Below are 24,189 nucleotides of genomic sequence, written 5' to 3'. Positions count from 1 at the left end.
GAGGAGACAAAACTCCTCCTTGTGGGCAGCCTCTAGTGGTCTTAATTACCATCTTTTTATTCATCATGATACCTCCTACCTTCCTTCCACTAAGCATGGCCCTGGTCCACCTACGTATAGTGGTCCCTAGGTCATGCACCTCTGCTGCCCTTACCATGGAATCGAAGGTCGTGTTACTGAAGGCCCCCTCGATATCCAGGAAGATTCAGAGGGCTATTTCTTGGAAGTGAAGTGCTTTTTCCACCTTCCCAACGAGTGGGTGGAGAGCTGTCTCACATGACTTACCTGGTTGGTATGCGTGTTGGTTCAGGTGTAGAGTGACTCTCCTTAACCCCCTCTCCCCAACGTAAACATTAACCAGTTTTCCAATGTTTTGAGAATGGAGTAGGTATGATCAATTCTCCCTGGCTTTGGGATGAAGACAACCTTCACTGTCCTCCAAGCATTGGGAATGATTCCTACTGCTAAACTAACCCTGAATAGCCTGCATAGAACTCTTATAAGCTTTCCTCCTGCCTGTTGCAGGAGAGCTGGAAAAATTCCACCTGGGCCAGGTGACTTGAATGGTTGGAATGTTCCCACCGCCCACTAGATTTTGTTGAAGTTCACACACTCCTTGTCCGATTCCCAGTCCTCTCTTTGAGTGCCTGAGAACCGTTGTCTCTCTGGGGTCACATACTGGTCTGTGTTATCTGGCAGAGCATATTGAGGAAACTGAGTTTTGAGGAGCAATTCCACAGTCTCATGTACTGTCTTTGTAAATTCCCCATCCTCCTTCCTCAACATACCTCCTGGATTGGTTGGTACTCTAGTGAGAATCTTGTGAAGTCTCGCTTGTGCAGCCGTGCCCTCCACTTCCTCACAGAATGCCTTCCAGGATGCTTCCTTTGCTTGTCTTATTGCAAGATTGTAATTGACAAGGGCCTCACGATATTTAGCCCATTGTCCTTTACGTCTCGCAATGTTAAACAGTCTCTGTACCCGTTTTCTTTGCGTTTCCAGTTTGTTATTCCGCCAAGGAACACTCCTATTTGTGCACTTTCTGGTGATTGTGCAGTTGTCCTGATATGAGGTCACTATGGCAGAGGTAACAGCCTCTGCTACTTCCTCAAATTCTACTGGCTTCCTTATCGTGGTTTTAATTTCTGATAAACCTAAGTCAAGGTCCCTCCTATATGTCTCCCAGTCTGTTTTCCTGGGATTCCTGTAAGTCATGGTCTGTCTAATTCCCATTTCAATCTTGAATTTAATGTACATGTGGTCTGATGAGGATGGCTCCAACACCACATGCCATTGTTTGACATACTTACCCATCGTCATGGAACCAAGTGTTATGTCATTTACTTCTTCCCTTCTGCTATTCCTGAATGTAGGTTCATTGCCCCTATTGAGGACCTCTAAGTTGTTAGCTAAGAGAAATTCAAGAAGGTACTCACCTCTACTGTTGGTATCCTTGCTTCTCCACACTAGGTTGTGGGCATTGGCATCGCATCCCACCAGCAGTTGGTAACCTTGCCGATGGCAAATCTCTACCAGTCTCCTCACCTCCAAGGGAGGGGGAGAACTGTCTTCATAAGGAAGGTATGCTGAGGCCAAAATAATTTCCTTCTTGATACCTTCCTCACATTGCTGCATTTTGATGGTCGCTAAGTCCCTAGAGCAGAAATCCATCATTGGCATGAAAGAAATGCCATTTCTAACATATATGCATGTTCTTGAGAGTTTCTTAGATTCCTAGTGTAGATCAGCTTACCTCCAGTGCCTCTGAGGCCCGATACACCCCCTTTGTATAAATAGGGTTCTTGTATCAAGGCCATGTCCACTTCCTGTCTCCCCAGACAGCAGCTCAGGGCAGCAGAGGCCCCTTTACTGTGCTGCAGATTAATCTGTAGCACCTACAGGCTCCGTCTTAACTGCCATTTTTGAGTTCTTTGAGAATCCTGATGGTCACCTGCGAGAACCCTAAAAACAGTTTCAGGTCCTGCTCCTGCATCGCTTTCAGGGACTTCTCACCAACCTCCACCACCAGGGTTCGTCCTTCCGGAGCAACCTTCTGGTTAATCACTCTCCAGTCTTCTGTCGGGACTTTTGGGTTCTGGGCCCCTATTTTCCTGAACAGAGTCCTGGGAGAGACTTCCTCAAGGATCTTTGGTACCCATAATGATATCTTTGCAGTCTTAAGAAGCTCCGCTACCGTCTTGACCAGCAGCTTCCCACGGGGATACCATGGGCACCTTGTCCTTGAGCCATTCTACTGTGTGCACCCCCTCACAGACAAAAATGAGTGCACCACGATCTAGATAGACCCTCCTGAAGTTGGGACCTGGGCCAGCATCCCCACCAATCTTTTCAAAGAGGGCCATCTGTACTAGTTCCTCCAGCTGTGAGGTGATGGCCACCAGTGGATAACCTTCCTGGATAACTGCCATCCTAAAAACTGAGACTGCAGTACTATAGGTCTGTTTCCCTATTTCTTGCCTCGGTTTTTTCTGAACTCGCTTATCCAGGGAGGAGGGAGTCTTTGATTCCTCCCTTATCCGCTCACTACCTGTCTGTGACGTTGTTGGGGTCTGTGTGTCCCCTTCAACCTGAGACAGTTTTTTCCTGGGGATCTCGGGTTCTAGTACCTTTACTTCCCTCCACTTGTTTTTAGGAAGCGATTCTTTTCCTTCCTTTTTCCTCTGTTCGTTGAGTAGCTTCCTCCTCTGGGCCCCAGACAAGCCTTTGATCTTAATCTGGTCTAGCTTCTCGGTTACAGTTCCCAGGTCTAGACCCTGATTCAGTAGTGGAAATGCCTTTCATCGGCCCTGTCTCTGATGTTTGAGTATCTGAGGTCTCAATTTGCCCCTCAGTTTCTTTTTATTTATTTTCTATAGTCATGCTCATGTTGGTCCCACAAGATTTGGGGATCTAGAAGGTCCACACCACAAATACCCTGCGCGGTGTAAAGCTAATTACTCAGGGAGGTCGCCCACTATCCCTGAGGCTCCGTTTGTGACACATCTTCCCATGTGCCACATCTTCCCATGTGCCACGCACTCCTCAGCACGGATCGCATCACACCTTGGGTTGGGTCAGGGAACAGGGTAGGACTAGGAGTGGATAGGGAAGATGGGATATTGTGGGACACTATTAGTCTGATCCATTGGCTGAGGCCTTCCCGGCAGTAGGTCCTCTACCTTCGGCATAGCCCTCAGCTTCCCGCAGATATGCAAGCCTCTCCACCTGCACGGACAGTGCTTCGTCAAGGTGGTGTCCTCCGGAGAGGCTCCATCATTATTAGTTGATATCAGATACATCTACTTGTGTTTCTAATTGGTGCTGCAATTGCTGAATGCAATCATTGCATGATAGACTTACGTATATCGTATGATTATTTGCTTAATTATGAAAGTATTCAGTGGAGTGATTTCATTGCAATAATGGTGTAACCTTATATAAGAAAACTAGCTACAAATAGTGCTCCGCAGAAATAGGTAAGTTCTAGGTAATGTAGAGAAAACAGTTACTGTACATTTGTTGAGTTTGATTATTAGCATGTAGTTGATTGATTGACACTTGTATGTTTTTGCATGCTATTTAGACCACAGTTGCACAGTCTTGACTGTACTACAACTTTGTATAATGTCAAATATATTTATATGGTGTACATAATTTGTAGCAGTTAATTTAGGATGTAAAGAGAAAATCACAGTTATAATGTCTTATTACAAAATGTAGACATAGAAAAACTGCAAGAATTTACAGAGGAGAAACAACATTGAGGAAAGGACTGCATGGGGCACATGTAAAAATTTCTTGGACTAGTTACCTAAATGTAATAGAGACTTACTGTAAAATTAACAAAGTTGGAAATAATTAGAGAAATGAGTGAAATAAGTATAGTACAGATTGAAAGCTTGATAAAACCACTTGACTGTTGGTACACAAGTGTCATCATTTATACTTCTTGGCTGCGCGGTTAGGGGTGCCATGTCACGGATTGCTCGGGCCTTCCCGTCGGAGGTTTGAGTCATCCTTTGGGCATGGGTGTGCATAAGTTAGTTTAAGTAGTGTGTAAGTCTAGGGACTGATGACCTCAGCAGTTTGGTCCCTTAGGATGTCACACGCATTTGAACATTTTTTTTATACTTCTTGCAGTAATTAAGAATATTTTCCCAGTAATCGCACACCCATTCAATAAGTGTGCATATTAATTGTTTTCAGAGACATATTTTCAAAGGTGGAACAAAGATGGACAAGTGTGAGGATTCTTTGGGGCGGCGGTGCAGTGTGGTTAGGTCTTTGAGTCAAGAAGACATAAGTGTAAGTAATTATTTTAATACATTTACTCATTGCATAACAAGAAGTTACATAATTTTCCTATTGTATTCCACAGTTTATATTTACAATCTGTTGCTGTTGCCACACTTTGTTTCGGATTCCTTTGCTCCACAGCATTATCATTTTATCATGCCCTGTTGTGTTGATATATTTTATCTACCATCTTTGAGCGAGTCTGATTTGCAATTAAAAAGTGCTTTGAAATTTGAATTCCACTATTTTTGTGCTATGTAAGCCTTAAAAATAATTGTACTGCAAACTGACTAGGTTGCTCTGTTCTAATTTATAGTTTTCGTTAGTTTGGCAAATTTAGTGCAAAGGTTGAGAAGAGGCTATCCATACATTTGTCATTGGTACTTGTAAGCTTGTTAATTTGTTTTTGATCAATGGTATCATGTTTCACAGTGTGTGAACGTAATTGATATTCCTTTGTCAGTATCTCTCAGTAACACTATGGCCCTTTATTTAAAAGAAAAGATAGTATAGCAGTGATTGCTAGGTACTTGTTTATTACGTCAATACTCCAGTAGCTACACAACTGCTGGTCACTTATCTTAACCAGTTAGTTTCTGTACTGGTGTCATTGAAGCAGATACTTAGTTAACATTGTAATTTAAGGAATTGAAAGTAATTGCAACTTGGCAGAATATCAGTATTATGAGAGCATGTTTTTTTCTGTTTGATAATCAGTGATCATATTTTTTGCCCTTTTACTATATCTTCAGATAAACACTAATGTGAGAAGAAAGTCTTGTACATATGGTGCTGTGCCCCTTCCAGATATTGAAAATATTAATATTGTTGACATAATCTTCCCGGTTGAGTTTCATTTTATTTCATTGCTGAACTGGTGTTAGGCACATGCCAGTCAGCCGCGGCATGTTATATACAATGTTTTTTCAGAACATGCCAAAGAAATTTGCTAGTAACATTCCTGTAATTATTCAATTATATGACTGGTATGGTAATTAGCATACAAATTCTGATGATTTGCAGGACAGGGACATTTGCTTAGTTGCTTGTTTCATAACCTTTGAAAAGTACTGTATTTCTCCGCAGACTTTTCAACACTGTAAAGGGTCATAGGCAGAAGTAAGAACCTGCATGGTATATGAAATAAATTACATGCAAATGATCATGTCACATATGTTACTTATGTGTGACAAATTTCTTAATTGTTTGAACTTGAACCTTGTGCATCATTTTTTGCACTGTCTTCACTTCATGAGCATGACTTTTAGTTGCATCTGCTTCTGTCAATTCGCTCATTTGATTCTGATATACATTTAATTTCCGTGTTTATTCCAGCAATGTCCCCCCCCCCCCCCCCCCCCTCCAACCCCCTCCATGCTTATCTCTTACACAGTTAAACCTACTATTCATGTATCTGCTCATCCAATCAAAGTGTTACCTTCTAGATTTAATTATTCATGGACAGAACAATAACAGTATTTCAGTTTGTGATATCAAGCATACATGCTGCAGCTTGAAAATTGAAACGTTTCAATTTTACCTGTAGATATTGTTTTATTGTGGAATACTATCCCAGGTGCAAATCATTATGTAAAGCTATTATCAGGCAATGAATCTGAGGAGGAGAGGCCAGACTCAGACACTGTGACCCACAGATTTTGATGAGTTTCAGCATAGTAATTATCAGCCATTCAGAAGTAATTCCTGTGAAAGAGTGGCACATGTCATAACACTTCTCCAAATTCAAAACTGTGTAGATGGGTTCATATTACACTTTTTGCAGTATCTCTTACTGTTTTATTCTTCATTGTGATAATGCAGAGTGTCGTACTCCTTATTTACAATGTATTAGCTGATGGAGAGGAACACTGGATTAATGTCTCATTGCCCATATTCACTTGGTCTGTTGGCTAACAACTCTGACATCAAAGTAAAAATTCACGGACTCCTATTTTCATCACTTCAATAAGCCTTTCAGTCCTTCTAAAACCATGTTTTTGAGATACCAACATCAAAATGGAGGGGAAAAATATTTCTGGATTGATGCAAAGGTGTATAAAAGTTAATTAATTGCAAAGGCAAATGTGCGAGAAACAATAAAATGTTTCATCTCAAAACATGTTATTATTTATTTTTGTTTGTAAAAAAGGCGACCCTGTATATAGATTTCACATAAACTTGCATTCTCTGTGAAAGATGTAAAAAATATTGCAAAAAGTAAGATTCAAACACGTCTACCCAGTGTTGAGCATGATTTGAATGCAGCCCTCATTTTTCTTCATGACATTCACATTTGACCAGGACTTTCCTTCTGACATATATCTCCAACTAATCAAAATCAAATATTTTTAAATTTCTTGGAAACTATTAGTATGCAGGCCTGATAAGTAGTAATAAGATTTCCTTGGTTTTGAGTGGTCTGATGAATCCACCAGTTCTGGAATTGACCTATCATGACATTTGACATTGTCCCCCCCCCCCCCCCCCCCCCCCCCCCCCCCCAATCGTATGTGTAAATCAGTTGGTTTCAGTGTCTGGTCATACTTCATAAGGCTCAATGAAATAGTTATTTTTGAATTTTCAGTTGTTTCATTTTGGTCTCTGCCTAGAGCGTTCAGTTTCAAGGTAAGAAGAGCTGAATTTAGCGAACTTCCTAATTTTAATAATTTCTGCATACAAAGGGGCCACCTAAAACATGTAGTCCCTCTTCCTTTTATAGTTTGTGAACAAAAAATTAACCTCTTTGTGTCTCCTGTATGAAAGTAGTCTTAAAAATGTAGAAAACAGGAAATGAATCTTTCCATTTGTATGTCTAGATTCGAATTTACTTCCAGTTGTTTATGTGTAAAATGAAGTATTTACCATAACAATATACACTCTTTGAAGAAAAAAAAAGGGATTTGACTAACTTAATATTGTTCTTGTTAGTACGTGATTAACACTTTGAGTTGGGTCCCACAGAATGGACTTATTTGGACACTTCTTTCGTCCTTTTTCTTTCTGTATGTGTGTTTTTTCTGTCTTTTCAATTTCTGTGGCTATTTGGAATTTCCTTCATTTTCAGACACCAACAAGAACAGGCGATCGTATTAAATTATTCCAGGAACATGGGAGTGGTGGATTCACTCCCCTCTGTGAATTCCCTACTTTGAGAAAATCATTGTGTGACTCTAATTCAACCGTAGTACGCCTAAGATACTCAAGGAAAACTGCCAAACCACTGTTGTTGAGACGGCGGCTGATTTGTGTTGATTCTGAGAATAGCATGTGTGAAGAAAACAGTGTTATGCTGAAGTCACTTAGGCATAATAACTGTGACTCTAGTAGTGGATCCCATTCCAGCAAATGGATAGCTTACATAAAAATTCAGTGAGCAATAAGTCTCAAATGAATATTGCTTTTAGTTCAGTGCAGTGCCAACAATCTACTGTTGATACTCATAATGAATTATTAGTAAATGATTACTGTGACAGACATCTTATAAATGGTAACATTCCCCTTACAGTTAGAAATATGAAATTAATTGGTGTACCTGAAAGCTTGAGTAATGGGAGATTGTTTCATGCAAAGTCTGTGACTTTTGAAGCAGAAGGTGATCACAGTAATTCCCCTGCCTTCCATGTCAACCTTCATTCAGCCTATCCAGTTGGCAGCACCTTTACATAACTCAAGTGATAGAAATTGCAGTGTATGGTTAAGTGAATTGGACACAGAACGTACACAAGCTTTACAAAGAGACCAGTCTCCTTCTGTTCTTCCATCTACCCCAATCTGGGCTTCAAGTACACCTGCCCTGCAGGTCATCAGCTTAAACCAAAGCAGCTCCATATCACCCATCACCCGGTCTACTCAGAAAATGCCTAAAGCTATGCAGGTAAGCAATAAATCTTAAATGCGTAGACTCGTCCTTGCATGGAGGGCATAGGGTTGATGAGCATTATGGACTGACTAGCAAGCACTGGTGAACTGGTTAAGTTTTATGATTGGCGCAAATATTAAGTTCTCTTATGTGTAGCTTCAGTTTTGCACATTATGTGCAACTGAATAGTTGAAGAAGTAGAATTGAAATATTTAAGTGCACAGTGTTTTGTTTCAACAACAAAGATTATTGTGTCTTCAAATAAGACAGTACATCTGGGTATATAACACAGATAACTATCAATTATTGCACTCATTTTAGTGGGAAGCTTTCTTGGTGACTGGTTGCTGCAATTAGTCAGTTTGTGTGAATTTTTAGTAAAATAATGATACATTTCTTGACACACACATCTGAAATATACTCTCCTCACAGTCTGTTGAGCACTGCAGATAATTTTTAGCTCTTCACACATATTGCAACCTGGACAGTGTGTATTGCTTTTGTTATTTGTCATAAATTTTTGCAACACTTTGCAGACTCAGTTCAAGAACATTAGATCTTGGTATTGTATGAGGTTAGTCATTAAGTGGCAGTTGGTGGTACTAAGTTGCAGTTTGATTTCACATGTCATATAATATGCATGTATCTTGATCAGAATGGAGAAGTGCAGCCTGTTGCGGATGGGGGGGAGGGGGGGGGGGGGCTACAAAGTTGAAGCATGGCTCACTGTTTGGGTCTTAAATTAACTTGAAAATTGTTCCTTTGGCATCTCAGTTTATCATCTAATGCAAAAAATAGTAAAACATTTCTTTAAGGATTTCCAATTCACACCAAGGCATTCAGGATAATTGTTGGGCTGGGATGGTGAAATTACCACAATTTTGATTTGAAATAAGTCATTTTTATTGAAATAACTCATTCAAGTAGTATCGAAGCTCAGTATTTGCACAATACAAATAGAATTGTATCGAAAATTGACTACTAAACAGTGGCCATTGAAGAGAGCCTAGCATATAGTAGTAGATGCTGTAGTCAGACTAATTTTGCCAGTAGTTACAGCCACAAGTTGCTGTGTTTGTGAATTGTTCAAAATACTGGCATATTCAGTGACAACCTGAAATTACATGAGTGTGAAACAGTTTTTGCTCAGTGAAGTATAGTTTGCGCAGTATTTGGACAATAAAACTAAATTCTCTGTTATTCATTTAGCGTAGAAAATATAACATTTCTAAAACATAGCATTTGACTTGTTTTTTTTTTTAAATATAGTCGAGGTGGCAATGACAAAATAATATGTTACGCGTCCAAGTATGGACAAGCACCATCCTGATCAGACTTGGGCCCTACTCCTTATTCTAGTCCCATAATTTTATTGTTCGCACTGTACTGCTATTAAGTTAAACTGTGGTTACCAATCCTCATTCAGTCTTTGCCTGTGTAGTGTTCTGGACTCTTCCTTTATATCGGAGCATACCAAAATTTTGGTAGTTGCCAAAGATGAAAGTGAACTTCACGAACCATTTAAGTGAATGCAGTGTGTCACTTTGAGTTTAAGCTCTCATCTCCACAAGTGATCAATTCTTTATACCTCTTTGAGAAATGTAGATCAGATTTGGAATGACATAATTATTTGCCATAAGATGAAAGCATTATACCTTTAAAGCCCTTACTCTAGACTAGAGAGGAAGCTTCCCATTCTTGAAATGGGAAGACAGGATGTTACATAGGTAGACCTACTTTTGTTCCATTCAGATTATTAAGAATTATTTTGTAAATTGTTTTTTTAGTGTACTGACGAAGTACACCAAACCTAAGATAGAAGTATTTGTTGTATCTGTTCTGTTTTCCAAAATGAATCACTTCTGGCCCTTTGTCATCTTTCCTTTTCTGTTATTTTGGAGTATTTCATTCTTAACGTATACATAAGCTAAAATTCTAATGTTGTATTTAGTAAATGTTGCAGTGCAACATAGGTCATTTTTGTTGTATCAGCAGATTACAATGAAATGAAAATAATAGCTTTCCATGATAAATGTACATGCACGTATGGGCAGTGTGGGTGGAATGTAGTTATTCATTAGTGAACATTAGTACATGTGTGTGTATTTTTAAATCAGTAGTAGTTGTGAATTATGTTTTGATTTTTGTTATGAATATTGTTTTTTAGTGTTTTTGTGTTTTTGTTTTCAGTCTTCCAGAACTATTTTGTTGTTTTAGTGATAGTATTGTCTATGTGGGAGCTACATGATTACTTGTAAGTACTTACAGTACATTTAAAACATTTGAGTAACGTTTTGAACTGCGGTTTGCTCTTCTGAGAGTATTCAGTGATCTGTATAATTACGTTGTACCGTGTTGACAAAAATATACAAATAATAGTTCTCTCAGTGCTCTTGAAATTAATCCATTTCTGCAGTCAGTAGTGGAGTAAACAGCAAAACAATAATAAAAATTGGGCACTAATGAGCACACTGCTACATGCCTTGTCACGTAGAGAATGGTGAAAATATTGGAATAGTGCTTCAATTTGAAACAACCAGAGAATATGTATATCACCCCCCCCTCCCAATTCTTTAAAAGCCACAAGCTAGATACTGACTGGAAACAAATGTGCCCAGAACCATTTGTGAAATGTCAAAAGTATTTCTCCATTGACTGTGAAATTAATAAGTTTCCTCCACTCTTCCAAAGCTCATATCCTGGGTATGCTCTTGCACCTCAGGTGCAGGTGAAATGCTGTGCCACATCTAGAGCATCCCTGTATGCAGTATGTGTGTGTGTGTGTGTGTGTGTGTGTGTGTGTGTGAGAGAGAGAGAGAGAGAGAGAGAGAGAGAGAGAGAGAGATGATAACTAATTACTTATATAACATATAGGCAGAGAAGAGACAGAGCCTGGGTGGGTAGCAAGTAACATTTGTAAACATGAAAAGTTATTTTGTTTTGTAAATGAACACGGTTTTGCAGAGATGAGGGACATTTAATATTACATTCATTGAAAATCAAGCATATGATTAGAAGTGAACATTGCTAAACTGAAAAGTGTATAAGTGGATTTGGATTTGGGGAAGAGCAGTGTGGAGGAAAAGTTTAAACTTTATCTATTGCATAAGTAATAACAAGTGTCACTTTAACTTCACTCAGTTAAAAGGTGTACAGCTTTGCTTCCGCCGTTTGCTGATAGGTGGCGACAACAGTAAGTAGCGGTCGAAAGAAACAGATCGCAGACGTCAGGCAGTTAGTTTGGACATCGATCAACATAACCTCATTCAAACATTAGTCATTTTGTGTCTGCATCATAAAGTTGTTCTTGATTGAAGATGTCAATTTACGAGCCTAATTCTCGTCTTTTGCGGGAAGTGTTACTGTTTTGTTTCAGTATGAAGAAAACAGTGGCTGAGTCTCATCAAATGCTCTCAAGTACGTTTGGTAAGGATGCTATTAGTGAAAGAATGTGTCACGAGTGGTTTCAATGCTTCGAGAACGGTGATTTTAACGTCGTAGACTGGCTTGGTGGTGGAAGAGAGAAAGTTTTCGAAGGTGCAGAATTGGAGACATTGCTGAGTGAAGACTCAAGTGAAACTTGAAGAATTGGCACAATTAGTGGGAGCAAGCCATTTCAAAACATCTCAAGGCTATGGGCATGATTCGAAAGAAGGAACTTGGATCCCATGTGAGCTGAAACCAAGAGACGTTGAACGGCGTTTGTGTGTTTGTGAACAGTTGCTTCAGAGGCAAAAACTGAAGGGATTTCTGCATAGCATTGTGACTGGGGACAAAAAATGGATTCATTACAATAACCCTAAACGCAGAAAATCATGGGGATATCCCGGCCATGCTTCCACGTCGATAGCCAAACTGAATATTCACAGCTCCAAGATAATGCTCTGCATTTGGTGGGACCAGCTCGTCGTGTACTATAAGGTGTTAAAACCAAGTGAAACAATCGCAGGTGCTGCTTATTGAATGCAATTAATGTGTTTGAGCAAAGCATTAAAAGACAAATGGGCGCAATACATGAGAGGCATGATAAGATGGTTTTGCAGCACAACGCTTGACCTCACGTTGCAAAAGAGGTCAAAACATACTTGGAAAAGTTAAAATGGGAAGTCCTATCCCACCCGCCGTATTCTCCAGACATTGCTCCCTCTGACTATCACCTGTTTAGATCACTGGCACTTGGCCTGGCTGACCAACACTTCCGATCTCATGAAGAAGTCACAAATTGGATCGATTTGTGGATCACTTCAAAAGATGAACAATTTTTGCGACGCGGGATTCATACACTGCCCAAAAGATGGGAGAAAGTAGTGGCCAGCAATGGAAAATACTTTGAATGATACATGTGTAACCACTTTGTTACATTAAAGCCTCAATTGTTGGGGGGAAAGGCGAAAGCGAAGTTGTACACCCTGTAGTACACAGGTTACTTCATTTCTTCAAAAGAAGAAGAAAAAAAGAAGTTATAGTATATAACTTTCCAAAGAATTGCAACTGCTGTTACAGCTAATAAACTACTTGCTGAGGCGTGTTATAGTGGTGTGCACATAAAAAGGTAGTTGGTGGACATGCATGTGGCAAGGAGCGGTATACCATGTAATGCTCCAGCCAGTAGCTTCATTCTGCAATGTCTGCCTGCAGCAAGCAAGCGCTTTGGGGGATGCATAGATCATTTTGCCTTGATTTTCATGTTACTTTAGATATGATGAGGTTACTTAGCCACTTTAGTGTTCATTGCACTGGTCAACAACAACAGTACAATTCAGCATGAAATTTTCACCTGCAGCAGAGTGTGCACTGATATGAAACTTCCTGGCTGATTAAAACTGTGTGCCCGACCGAGACTCAAACTCGGGACCTTTGCCTTTCATGGGCAAGTGCTCTACCATCTGAGCTACCGAAGCACGACTCACACCCGGTCCTCACAGCTTTACTTCTGCCAGTATCATATCAGTGCACACTCCGCTGCAGAGTGAAAATTTCATTCTGGAAACAATCCCCAGGCTGTGGCTAAGCCATGTCTCCGCAGTATCCTTTCTTTCAGGAGTGCAAGTTCTGCAAAGTTCGCAGGAGAGCCTCTGTATAGTTTGGAAGGTAGGAGACGAGATACTGGCAGAAGTAAAGCTGTGAGGACCGGGCGTGAGTTGTGCTTCGGTAGCTCAAATGGTAGAACACTGGCCCGTGAAAGGCAAAGGTCCCGAGTTCGAGTCTCGGTCGGGCACACAGTTTTAATCTGCCAGGAAGTTTCAGTACAATTCAGGTTCAGAGAGAAAATGTGGTGGACGTAACTAATTTGAACCTGCTTATCTGAAAATGAAGTTGCTGTTAGGTTTTTGTCATCAGTCTGCAGTTTGATGTTATTGAAGTTTTAAAATACCAGTGTCTAAAAACAGAGGCTGCAGTGGTCTGTGTATCTACTACATTAAATTTGTACAATTATAACATAGTTTGTCATAAAATTAAGTTACTCTGCTGCCCTAGGCCTAATGTAGATTTTTACAGTCAAACTTGCAATATTCATATCCTGGATGATGATGATGATGATGATGATGATGATGATGATGATGATGATGATTGGTTGAATCCTCTTGTTGATAACTTCCTTCTGTGGGATGTAGATCCTTTATATTTTAGAAACCAACGGTAATCACCTTCAGGCCTGTACTTGTCTCCGTCTGCAATTTGCCCTGATGGAACCTTCCCCCATGCTCGTTACTGTTGCCAAATAGGCAAGAAAGAAATTAAATGAAGGAAGAGCATTTTTAGAGACATTTGGCATCCAAAGTTTTTATAGTTCTCTACAAGATTCCTATTAACATGTCACTGTTTTCTGCTCTGTTAGGAAACTGACATTTTAAAATAAAACCAGGCTGCAAGCTCTGATTGAATTAATTTTTCTTCAAAGTTCTTACAGCATATTTATTAACTTTCTAATCTTTGGCTCTATAAAAATCCCTTCTTTCAGTTTCACATAACTTAACTGAGAGATCACTCCTACATGAAACCGTTACCACTTTTGTCTGTCCGCTTCACCAAATTCTTGACATATGGCAGGTGAATGAAACAGTTTGAGAATCCACCAAAGGATTCACATTTTCTTTCCATGGAGCGAATTCCTTTTGCGGTGTCCACAGTATAATTGTATAATGTTTCTGTTGCATGGCTGTCCCAAAGACAAAAGAAACAACAGTACTTTGTAAAACCATTCTGGAGACCAGTTACTAAACCAGTTATCTTCAGATTGCCACATATTTTCAGATTTCTTTTGTATAGTTAATATCTTCAGTTAGCTCTGATAAATTTATGTAATTCTCTTTCATCACTCAACACCCTACAGGTACAGGTGGAAAAGTATTGCAATTATGTAATAGTTCAGCCTTCAGGCTTGTCTATAAACAAGTGCCACTCTGTAGCATGGTACAGTGTGTTTAGCTATTTTATTAAACCTACTGCATAAATAGAAGCACAAATGTTGTCCACCATGCAGTAATATGACATCAGATATTTGTTATGTTGTCCAAAGTGTATAATTTTTGTTTCTTCATGAAGTTAGTTCCATTACTTTGGATGTGAAGACAAAAATTCTGCAAACTTCTTGGATAAGCATAATTCACGAACAAAACTATTCAGGTCTACTTGGGTTATTAAATGTGGCCTTTGTTCTGGAAAGTGACACTGTGCTTCCACTGAGTTTGTAGATGCATGGTCAGAATCAGGAACATTTTCCCATAAGGATGAAGGAGCTGGTGCTGTTAAGTCTTCACCATGGGGGACAAGTCTCCAAGTGTAGGTTAGGATACTCAGTTTACTTCTTATTCTTCGATGGAAAGTTTGTTATATTTGTCAAGCATGAGTAGCAATTGGCATGGTTTCAAGGCACGTGTCAGATAATTGATATGCCAAATGGTAAGTGCTCTTTTTTTTTTTACATTTTAGCCAATGTGTTAGTTTAGAATTACATCTTGAGCGTGTTGTGTAAGGTGCCCAATTTTTATCTGGATCATCCAATTGCCATTTGAAATGCAAATGATACAGTGCCATCAGTGAGCTAGAAATTAGTCATCTTTATTTCCTAGATATGAATTCATCATATGTAACAAAAGGTTTCTGGGTGGTTTTTACAAGCAAGTTTTGATTCCTTCAAGGTATGTTCTATGCATACAAACCACTTTTCACTATTGGTAAATTGCATGACAACCAAATTAATTCCCAAAAAACAAAACAAAAGTTATTAGACTGCAGGTAATAAATTAAGTAAATGAACATATAATACTTCTTGGCTGATGTGAACAAGTACATGATAGGGAGTACAGAAGTGGTATACGTTACATTCAGATCCATGCAGGGGGCTCGCCACTCTTTGGCGGGTTGGTGCTTGGCTACCACTGTGCCCCAGCCTTTGCAGCATTTTTTCCCTTCCATGCTGCATGTCTGTCCAACTGCTATTCTTTTTCCCCTCCCTTAGGGAACATGTCTGGGGTATTATTGGAAATGTTCTGCATTCTGTCGCTGACATAAGTCTCACCTTTGTTTTTTGCTCCCTTTTCCTTCCTTTCTTTGTTTCCCTTCTCCTCTCATTCCTCCGCTTCGGTGTTTGAGGATCCTCTTTTTGTCTTCTTCCTCCCTGTGCGCACCTGAAGGCCGGCACATGCATCTGATGTGTAACAGGTGACTGGCTAACGCGTAATTCCCAGCCCCGGGTCGACAGGTAGGGTTCACACATATCCCTGGTACGGGTCAGGCCCAGGGAGGGGTGATTGCCTGAGCTGCAACCTTCCCAAATTGCCGATTGGTCCCTCTGTCATATGTTCTCCCTCTGTACCATATATGTCCCTCCATCATTCGCTGTCACCAGGGCAGACTTCCTTCAACTTATTGGGCAGCTACTTGCCCCCTTTTTGCTACTCGCTGACTTTAATGCACATCATCCCCTTTGGGGTTCTCCCAGGATCTGTCAGAGAGGTGCCTTCTTGTCTGACATTCTTAACCAACTTAACCTCCTCTACCTTAACACTGGGGCACCCACTTTCCCTTCAGACTCCTCACACACGTACTCACATCTGGACCTATCCTTCTGCACCACCCATTGTCTTGAGTGGTCCGTTTTTTATGACACCTACTCGAGCAACCATTTCCCCTGTGCTATCCGTTTTCCAACTCCTGCCCCATCTGCATGCACGCCTAAATGGCAGCTTCCTAAGGCTGGCTGTCAGCTTTACTCCTCCCTGATGACCTTTGAAGAAAGAGATTTCCCAGTTCTGATGATCAGGTGGAATATCTCACAAACTTTATCCTTACTGCTGCAGAATGTTCCCTCTCCCGCATTACCTCTTTATCACGTTGAGTCCCAGTCCCTTGGTGGACTGAGGCGTGCCGCGGCGTGATTCGCGCTCGGAGACATGCTCTCCGCGGTTTTAACTGCCACCCTACACAAGCAAACTGCATTCGTTATAAACAGATGCATACACCTTCCTCTGTCAGTGGGTCAACCTCCGACAGCTCTCTGGAACCAAGATCAATTCCCCAATTTCCGGACTGACAGTAGCTGACAATGTCAGTGTGGGGCCTATTGCTATCTCCAACACTTGGGGCCACCATTTTGCATAAGTTTCGAGCTCTTCCCACTATCACCCTGCCTTCCTCCATCGGAAACGAGCGGAGGAGGCTCAGGCGATACCCTTCTCTTCTCAGAATTGGGAGTGCTATAATGCTGCCTTTACTATGAGAGAGCTAGAGCATGCTCTCAGTTCATCCCGATCTTCCGTCCCAGGGCCAGATGCCATCCATATTCAGATGTTGCAGCACCTTTTTCTTGTGTCAAGTGCTTTGTGCTTAACACGTACAACTGCATCTAGGCAGAAGACACATGTCCTGGACGCTGGCGTGAAGCCACCGTCATACACATACCTAAGCTTGGTAAGGGCAAAAACTTTCCTTCTAGCTGCCGCCCAATCTCTCTTATCAGCTGCGTCTGCAAGGTGATGGAACGTATGATTCATGCCCGGCTGGTGTGGTGGCTCGAGTCTTGCCATTTACTAACTAATCTAACCAATGCACAGTGTGGATTTAGAGCGCGGTGTTCTGCAGTTGACCATCTCGTTACTTTGTCCACCCGTGTCGTGAATGGTTTTCTGCGGAAATCCCAGACTGTTGCTGTGTTTTTCGATTTGGAGAAGGCCTACGACACCTGCTGGAGAACTGGTACCCTCTGTACTCTTTATACGTGGGGCTTCCAATGGAGCCTGCCCTGTTTTCTTTGGGCATTTTTACATGACTGAGTTTTCGAGGTGCATGTGGGTCCTGCCTTGTCGGACACCTCTATCCAGGAAAATTGTGCGCCTCAGGGTTCTGTCCTGAGCATCGACCACTCTGCTATCGCCATTAACCCTATAATGGCCTGTCTCCCACTGGGCGTCTCCTGCTCCCTTTTTGTTGACAATTTTTCCATTTATTGCAGTTCTCCATGGACCTGTCTCACTGAGCGGCGGCTTCACCGATGTCTTGATTGTCTTTACTCCTGGAGCATCGACAATGGCTTTCACTTTTCCACTAAGAAAACCATCTGTATGAATTTCTGGTGGTGCAAATGGTTTCTCCCACCATCTTTACATCTTGGGCCTGTTGCCTTTCTGTTTGTTGAAACTGCAAAATTTCTGGGGCTCATGCTTGATAGGCAACGCTCTTGGTCCTCCCATGTGTCTTACCTGGCAGCCCGCTCTATGCGGTCCCTCAATGTCCTATGTTCCGTTTGTACCGGTCTTTTGTCGGTTCGAAAATTGACTATGGTTGCTTTATTTATGCGTCTGCACGTCCATACCTCTTACAATGTCTCAACACTATCCACAGGTGCCTTTTACACTAACCTGGTTGAGAGTCTGTATGCTGAAGCTGCTGAACTACCACTGTCCTATTGCCGTAACTTTCTCCTCAGCAAGTATGCATCCCATTTGTCTGCCGTGTGGGGCCACCCTTCCTATGCCTCCTTCTTTGATGATTCCTTTGATCATGAGTACGGGGCTTGTCCCTCTTCTCTGTTACCTCCTGGAGTCCACTCTTGGCACTTCTTATGGTGGCTTAACTTCAAACTACCTGCAACTTTCCTGGTGGGTGGGGAACCCTTCACCACCTGTGTTAATTTTGGCCTTCATTCGCTTCCTAAAGAGACTACTCCAGCCTCGGTCTATCGTCTTCAGTTTCACAACCTTCGCATGGAACTTTGCGATAGTACTTTTGTATACACTGATGGCTCTTGGACTGAGTGGGGCCGGGTTTGCGTTTGTCATTGGCACCCGTGCCTTTTAATATTGGCTTCCGGCACACTCCTCAGTATTTACAGCCTAGCTCTTCACCCTGTATCAGGCCACAGCGTACATCCAGCGGCACAGGCTTTTCAATAGTGTCCTCTGCTCAGACTCACTCATTGCCCTTCAAAGTCTATGTGCGCTGTACACTCTCCATCCCGTAGTGCAGCAGGTCCAGGAGAACTGTCACTTGCTCACTCTCGGTGGAGCCAGTGTCATGTTTATGTGGGTTCCCGTTCATGTTGGTCTGCCAGGAAACAAGACTGATGACACTGCTGCCAAGGCTGCAGTCCTCGTACTTCAGCCCTCGAGTACCTGTATTCCCTCCGATGATCTCTGCGTTGCCGTCTGCCAGGAGGTGGTGTCCCTTTGGCATTGCCAATGGTCCTCCCTTCAAGGGAATAAGCTTCGGCTTACTAAGCCTTTCCCAGTGCCGTGGACGACCTCCTCTTGGCCCTCCCACCGGGAGGAGATTGTTTTAACTCTGCTGCGTATTGGGCAATGCCTTTTTAGCCATCATCATTTGCTAAGTGGTGCTACCCCACCACTTTGTACATATTGCGCCCAAATTTTAACTGCGCACCACTTCCTGATGGACTGTCCTTTTTTTAACCATTTATGTTCCAGCTTGGGTTTGCCGTCTGATTTTATCAGGCATTTTAGCAAATGATGCTTGGGCTGTCGACCACGTTTTACTTTTTATCCGCTGAATCAATATGGCGAAGGCCGTTTAATTTTTAGTTTCAGACCTCCATTTCTGTATGGTGTCTTTTTTTAGCCCCTTTACGGCATGCCTGCTTTTAGCTATCTTCTCTTCTGTCAGTTGGGAATGACGTATAGTTGCTTAACTCCTCTCTGTGTTCATGTTCTATAGTTCTGACTTGGGCGCATATACCCCAGTTGTTTTTTGCATCCTAAAGCACAACAAAACAATGTTACATTCAAACAATAATTCACAGTAAAGTTAATAACAGAAAAGTCACTGTCCTTATTCTTTCTGTACTGCTTTCGAACAAAAATCACTTAAAAATTACACAGTAAATCTCTCAACTATTACCACTTAGAGCTCCTAACTTTTAATCCTGACATGATGTACACTTTCTGATTTCACGTTTCATGTCACATTATGATATAGAATTAAGTTTAATATGTACTTTTTGTACCAAAATCCCTGTTGACCAGAGTGACAGATGGCATAAAGCAAACATGATAAGTTTTACCTTAAGAACTGACAGTAATAGTTTTCTGAACATGAAAATTCTACTAGAGAGGTTCAGAAGAAGCTGAACCAGTGGTCTGGTGTAGCAGTCACCTCATCATTGCCAGTTACCAGGGTAGGAAGTGGCTGGAGGGTGAGGTGTGGGACAGACACAGAGCACACTGGTGACGCTGCAAAGTATTCTCTTTCTCTAGGTGCACAAAACACATTGTACTGCCACCTGCTTACACGCACACTGCTGTAGTACGTAGCTAATTTCAACCTTGGAAATGTGTCCTTATGCTGAGGCAAGTATTATCTCTCTCTGTCAACTCAGACTGAACATTTTACTACACATGTATTCTTGTGCTCTACCAGAAGGCAAAAGTTCCTGCACAGCATTATAGAAAATTATGTATAGAAATATTTTTAGCAGTTGAAGGACAAAAATTAAATGTTTGTGATCTCAAATGGTTTGTGTTCACCCATAACTAATTCAACATATTTGGTAAGTACACAATGTTTTTTGATGGAGTGCATGTGTATGCCTGTTGCAAGCTGTTTGTCCACTGCCACTGAGTTGATTGATTTTGGCAGGACTTCTCGTAGCAAATAAAAACTCTTTCAAAGTTGACAGATAGTACCTTAGCACTACAATAAGCCTTGTTTTATTTTATGTCAAGATAGTATGCTGCTTTTGCAGGCAGTACCTTTCACTTGTTTGCTTGGCAACTGGAAAGTAACTAGGTATTGAAAAAAGCAAATAAATTCTACATTTACAATGCTAATTTATTGAAATTAATGTCATGCATACGTTGTTGTAAAAGAATGTGGATGCATGCTTTAAAATTCACTGTAGGTGCCAATGACATCCACTTATCATCTCAAATGGCTGGGTATCAGCCCCACAGTCCTCTGGAGGAAGTCGCATGCGATGTTGCTGATAATGTCCTGAATATGTACTTCCAGTGTGCGAGGTTTTGTCCTTTACACCTCGTATTTTTCCCATCCCCATAAAAAGTCACATGGTATCTGGTATAGACTTCTTGAAGGCCACTCATGTGGTCTGTGTTTTCGTAGCCAGTGTCCTGGAAACTTCTCATCCAATCACACAGACATAACATTTACAAAGTGAGGTGGTGCACCATCTTGCATAAAAGACTCGTCACTATTATCCCATGCAGATACTGTGGGCCAGACATAATTTTGAGCCTCCATAGGTAGCTTTCTGCGTTCATTGTGTTGCACAGGATAAATGGAGCGATAAAATTTGTGGCTGACATTCCATACCGTACAGTGTCTTTTGAGTGAGCCAACATCATCTTCATTGTAATACCAGGCTCCTATTCTGCCCAATAATTGTAACTGTGTCAATTGATAAAACATCCCACATGGAATACAGGTTCATCACTCTAGAGGATGTTATTGAACAATTGAGGCCAATCGTCATGCCAACCAAACATGGGCTCCCCACATTCTATGATCATGGTCTCCTGGTGATGGGGTTTCCACATTCAAGAATTCGATTCCTTATGCTGATTTGACATACCGCATACCTTGTGAGCCCACTTTCATGTGCTGCCATACGTGTTGATTTCGAAGGGCTGAATACAAAAATTTCCTGCACAGTCACCACTTTTATCAACAGATCAAGACATGGATGGACGGCCAGTTTGTCTTGCATCTTTTACTGAGCCTGTGGCCATTAACTGTTTGTTACAATTATTTATTGTTTTGGGACAAATTGTGGAATTCACTCCACTCACAATATGCTACAGACTCTCTGCACCAGGATGATGGAATTCCACACCTCATAATCTGTGCTCACTGTTGAATAGTCAGGCAATCAGCCATCTTTTCCGTTATTGTATGCATCATCATTCATGGCCACCATATTTACTTAAGAAAACAAGCTCTCACCACTGGGAGTGGCAGGGGGTGGGGGGGAAGTGTTGTGTACGAGGAAGATGGAACAAACGCAGAATGTGGAGCGATATGTTTGCAACTGTATCAGTGCCAATATAGATTAAGATTCCATTAATATCAAAACTTGTACAGCCATTTTATACCTATTTACTTTCCAGAAACCCTGTGTATCACTATATGTTTCTTGTCTAGTCTTGCTATGTACTTAAAGAAAGCTTAACTTATTTTATCATCATAGGAAACAATGATGACTCCAAGAAGCAGAAAACCAGTTGTTGTTCTATCTGGATCTAATCTCTGCCATCTTACAAGTATTAATAATATGAACACTCCAGATGATGCTAATAGGATGCCTTCACCCATTGGTGGGAGCCGTGCCATTAAAGCATTTGTGAACGGTGACTGTGTGGGCACAGAAATACACACACCTATAAAACCTGCTGGTGCTTTTTGCACTATAAGTGATTGTGATAAAGAAAATAGCTGTTCAAGAAAAATAGTCCTGGAAAATGAAAACAGTATTTTCAACATGTACACCGATGGCCATGAAGCTGATAGTTGCAATGGCGGTTCCCTGAGCAGCCCGTTTAAATCATATCTGTCAAGTCGTAGTGTCCTTACTGCTTCTCCAATTGACTTGAGTTTTATAAGCCGTGGGAGTGATTTGGACTCTTCTGTAGAAGAACATAGGATTCTGCAAAGTGTTGAGAACAATCTGAGTGAATCATTATTGTTTTGCTTAAATGGAGGTCAACCATCTTCTCTTGATGATGATAGTGTGGAAAATAGCAGGTTTGCAGCAGACAAACTGTGTGCTGTTCAAGTAGCTACCTCTGTACCTGTTAAAGATGTGGGGACTGAGTCTTCTACATTTTGCAAGAACTTTCTGCAAGAAACATCATTATGATGTTGATCAGGTATTTTTACGTAATCATCATAAATACGTACTGAGGCCAGTATTGACATAATGTTGATAGTTCAACATTAACTGTATTTGTCCTAAATGTGATATGGAATACCAAAAACCTGTAACAATAGTATTTACAACCAAGTACAAGAACTAACTTGTAATGTTTCTATGACACTGTAGAAAAAGTTCACTGGAATCAGGCCAAAGTAAGAGTGTTACTTCAAAAGTTGTCAAACAGAAGCTTCAAACTGTCTTGCAGCTTTCATAGTGACATTAAATATTTAAGCATTCTTAGATGTTTTCATATACCTTCTAAATGTCACATTATTTCAAATGTTTGGAAAAAACTTACTTTTCTTAGGTTCTTTAAAGAACTTTGTGCTTATCAAAAATTAAGATTGTAAATTTTAAAACAGATGTAAACATATTGTAATATAGATTCTCACGTTAATTTATATTTCATTCAAACTGAAATGTTCATCTAGTTATAATGAGTTAATGCTCCTTTCTGTTTTGTTTATTGCATTCTACTTTCATGATGTATAGTACAAGAAACTGTAAGTGCCATGTACAAAAAGAAATATATTAACTTTCACCTATTTTGGTGTTGTTACGGCTTACATAATTAAATTATTTTGAACAAAATATTGTGACTACATTACTGTTTTTGTATAACTCCAGTTTATATTGCCTTCTACATACATTATGTTGTGCACTTGTGTGGTAATAATTTTGTATGCATTTTGACCGTCCTGTGATATCCAGCAGCAATATGTTACTGCAGCGATAGGCATTCAACTTCAATTATTTCAGTTTGTTTCTTTAGAATGAAATTGCACCTGGCGGCCTATGAATCTTGTTGTGAATTTAAGCATGCATAATTCCAGCTGAAATACATGCAGTTACTAAATATACAGAAGCCAGCAAACATGGACATTGCCACTAAATAGTGCAGAAGCCAGTGTACATAGCGTTTGAAAGACACATGAACTTCCACAAATGCAAGGGAAACTTGTGATGACTCTTCCGTCATTGTCATTTAACATATCTGTACTCAACATAAATTTCATTTTGCCATTTGAATTGGCAGTATGTATTTGGACAGACTTGTATTTACCAAGATTATTTTGGGAACAGTATGGGTCACAATTGACAGTTCAGAAATGAGTCAGTGTCAGTGGAATATGTGCATTGTTGGGTAATAGCAATACCTTGAATAATTTGTAGAGAATAACTACTCAAAAGCAGGAATTAGTGCATTAAATACTTTGGGGAATGTTTATGTTTGTGAAATGGGAAGATGGTCTTTTGAGAAATTACCACACTATGGGATTCAAAAAGTTTTGTCGAGTGCCAGGAGGATGTGGATGCCATCAAAAGAGTATATTGCAATTAGGATATTTTCAGTGGAGCAACCTTTGCAGATTGCAAATTAGCTGCTGTCTACACAGTTATATGTGAGCTTCAGAATGTCCTGAATCCCTTTCAGGAAGCTGCCTGGAAGGTAAAAGAATTGTATGAAATAGTAAGTTCAGCAGATGTTAAGAGTACAATGAAGTAGTTAAATGGTAAATTGGAAAAAAGTCTGGCTTTATACTTGCATTGTGTGCCCTACCTGTTGCCAGAAGTGGAGTCTTGTACTCACAGTCCAGTAAGGTACTTTAACCAGGTATTAGCAGCACACAGCTGAAACTGCCATCCC

At 40.7% G+C, this 24,189-nt stretch overlaps 1 protein-coding gene across 4 annotated transcripts in view; it reads left to right on the top strand.

The window, feature by feature from the left end:
• Positions 1–22,932, top strand: part of LOC124794933 (rho GTPase-activating protein 19) — a 140,591-nt gene extending 117,659 nt beyond the window's left edge. For 2 of the 4 annotated variants that reach the window (XM_047258647.1, XM_047258646.1), the window contains exons 8-9: positions 4,207–4,305; positions 21,816–22,931. In XM_047258647.1, the coding sequence (XP_047114603.1) occupies positions 4,207–4,305; positions 21,816–22,484 (768 nt within the window). In that variant the 3' untranslated portion in view covers positions 22,485–22,931. Of the gene's footprint in view, positions 1–4,206; positions 4,306–7,360; positions 8,171–21,815 lie in introns of all 4 variants that reach the window. The other 2 variants (XR_007016629.1, XM_047258648.1) reach the window with 2 other exon arrangements.
• Positions 22,933–24,189: the final 1,257 nt, after the last annotated feature.

This window comes from Schistocerca piceifrons, chromosome 4 (genome assembly GCF_021461385.2).
Source record: "Schistocerca piceifrons isolate TAMUIC-IGC-003096 chromosome 4, iqSchPice1.1, whole genome shotgun sequence".
Taxonomy (NCBI): Eukaryota; Metazoa; Arthropoda; class Insecta; order Orthoptera; family Acrididae; genus Schistocerca; species Schistocerca piceifrons.
This window is presented reverse-complemented; position numbering and strand designations above follow the sequence as displayed.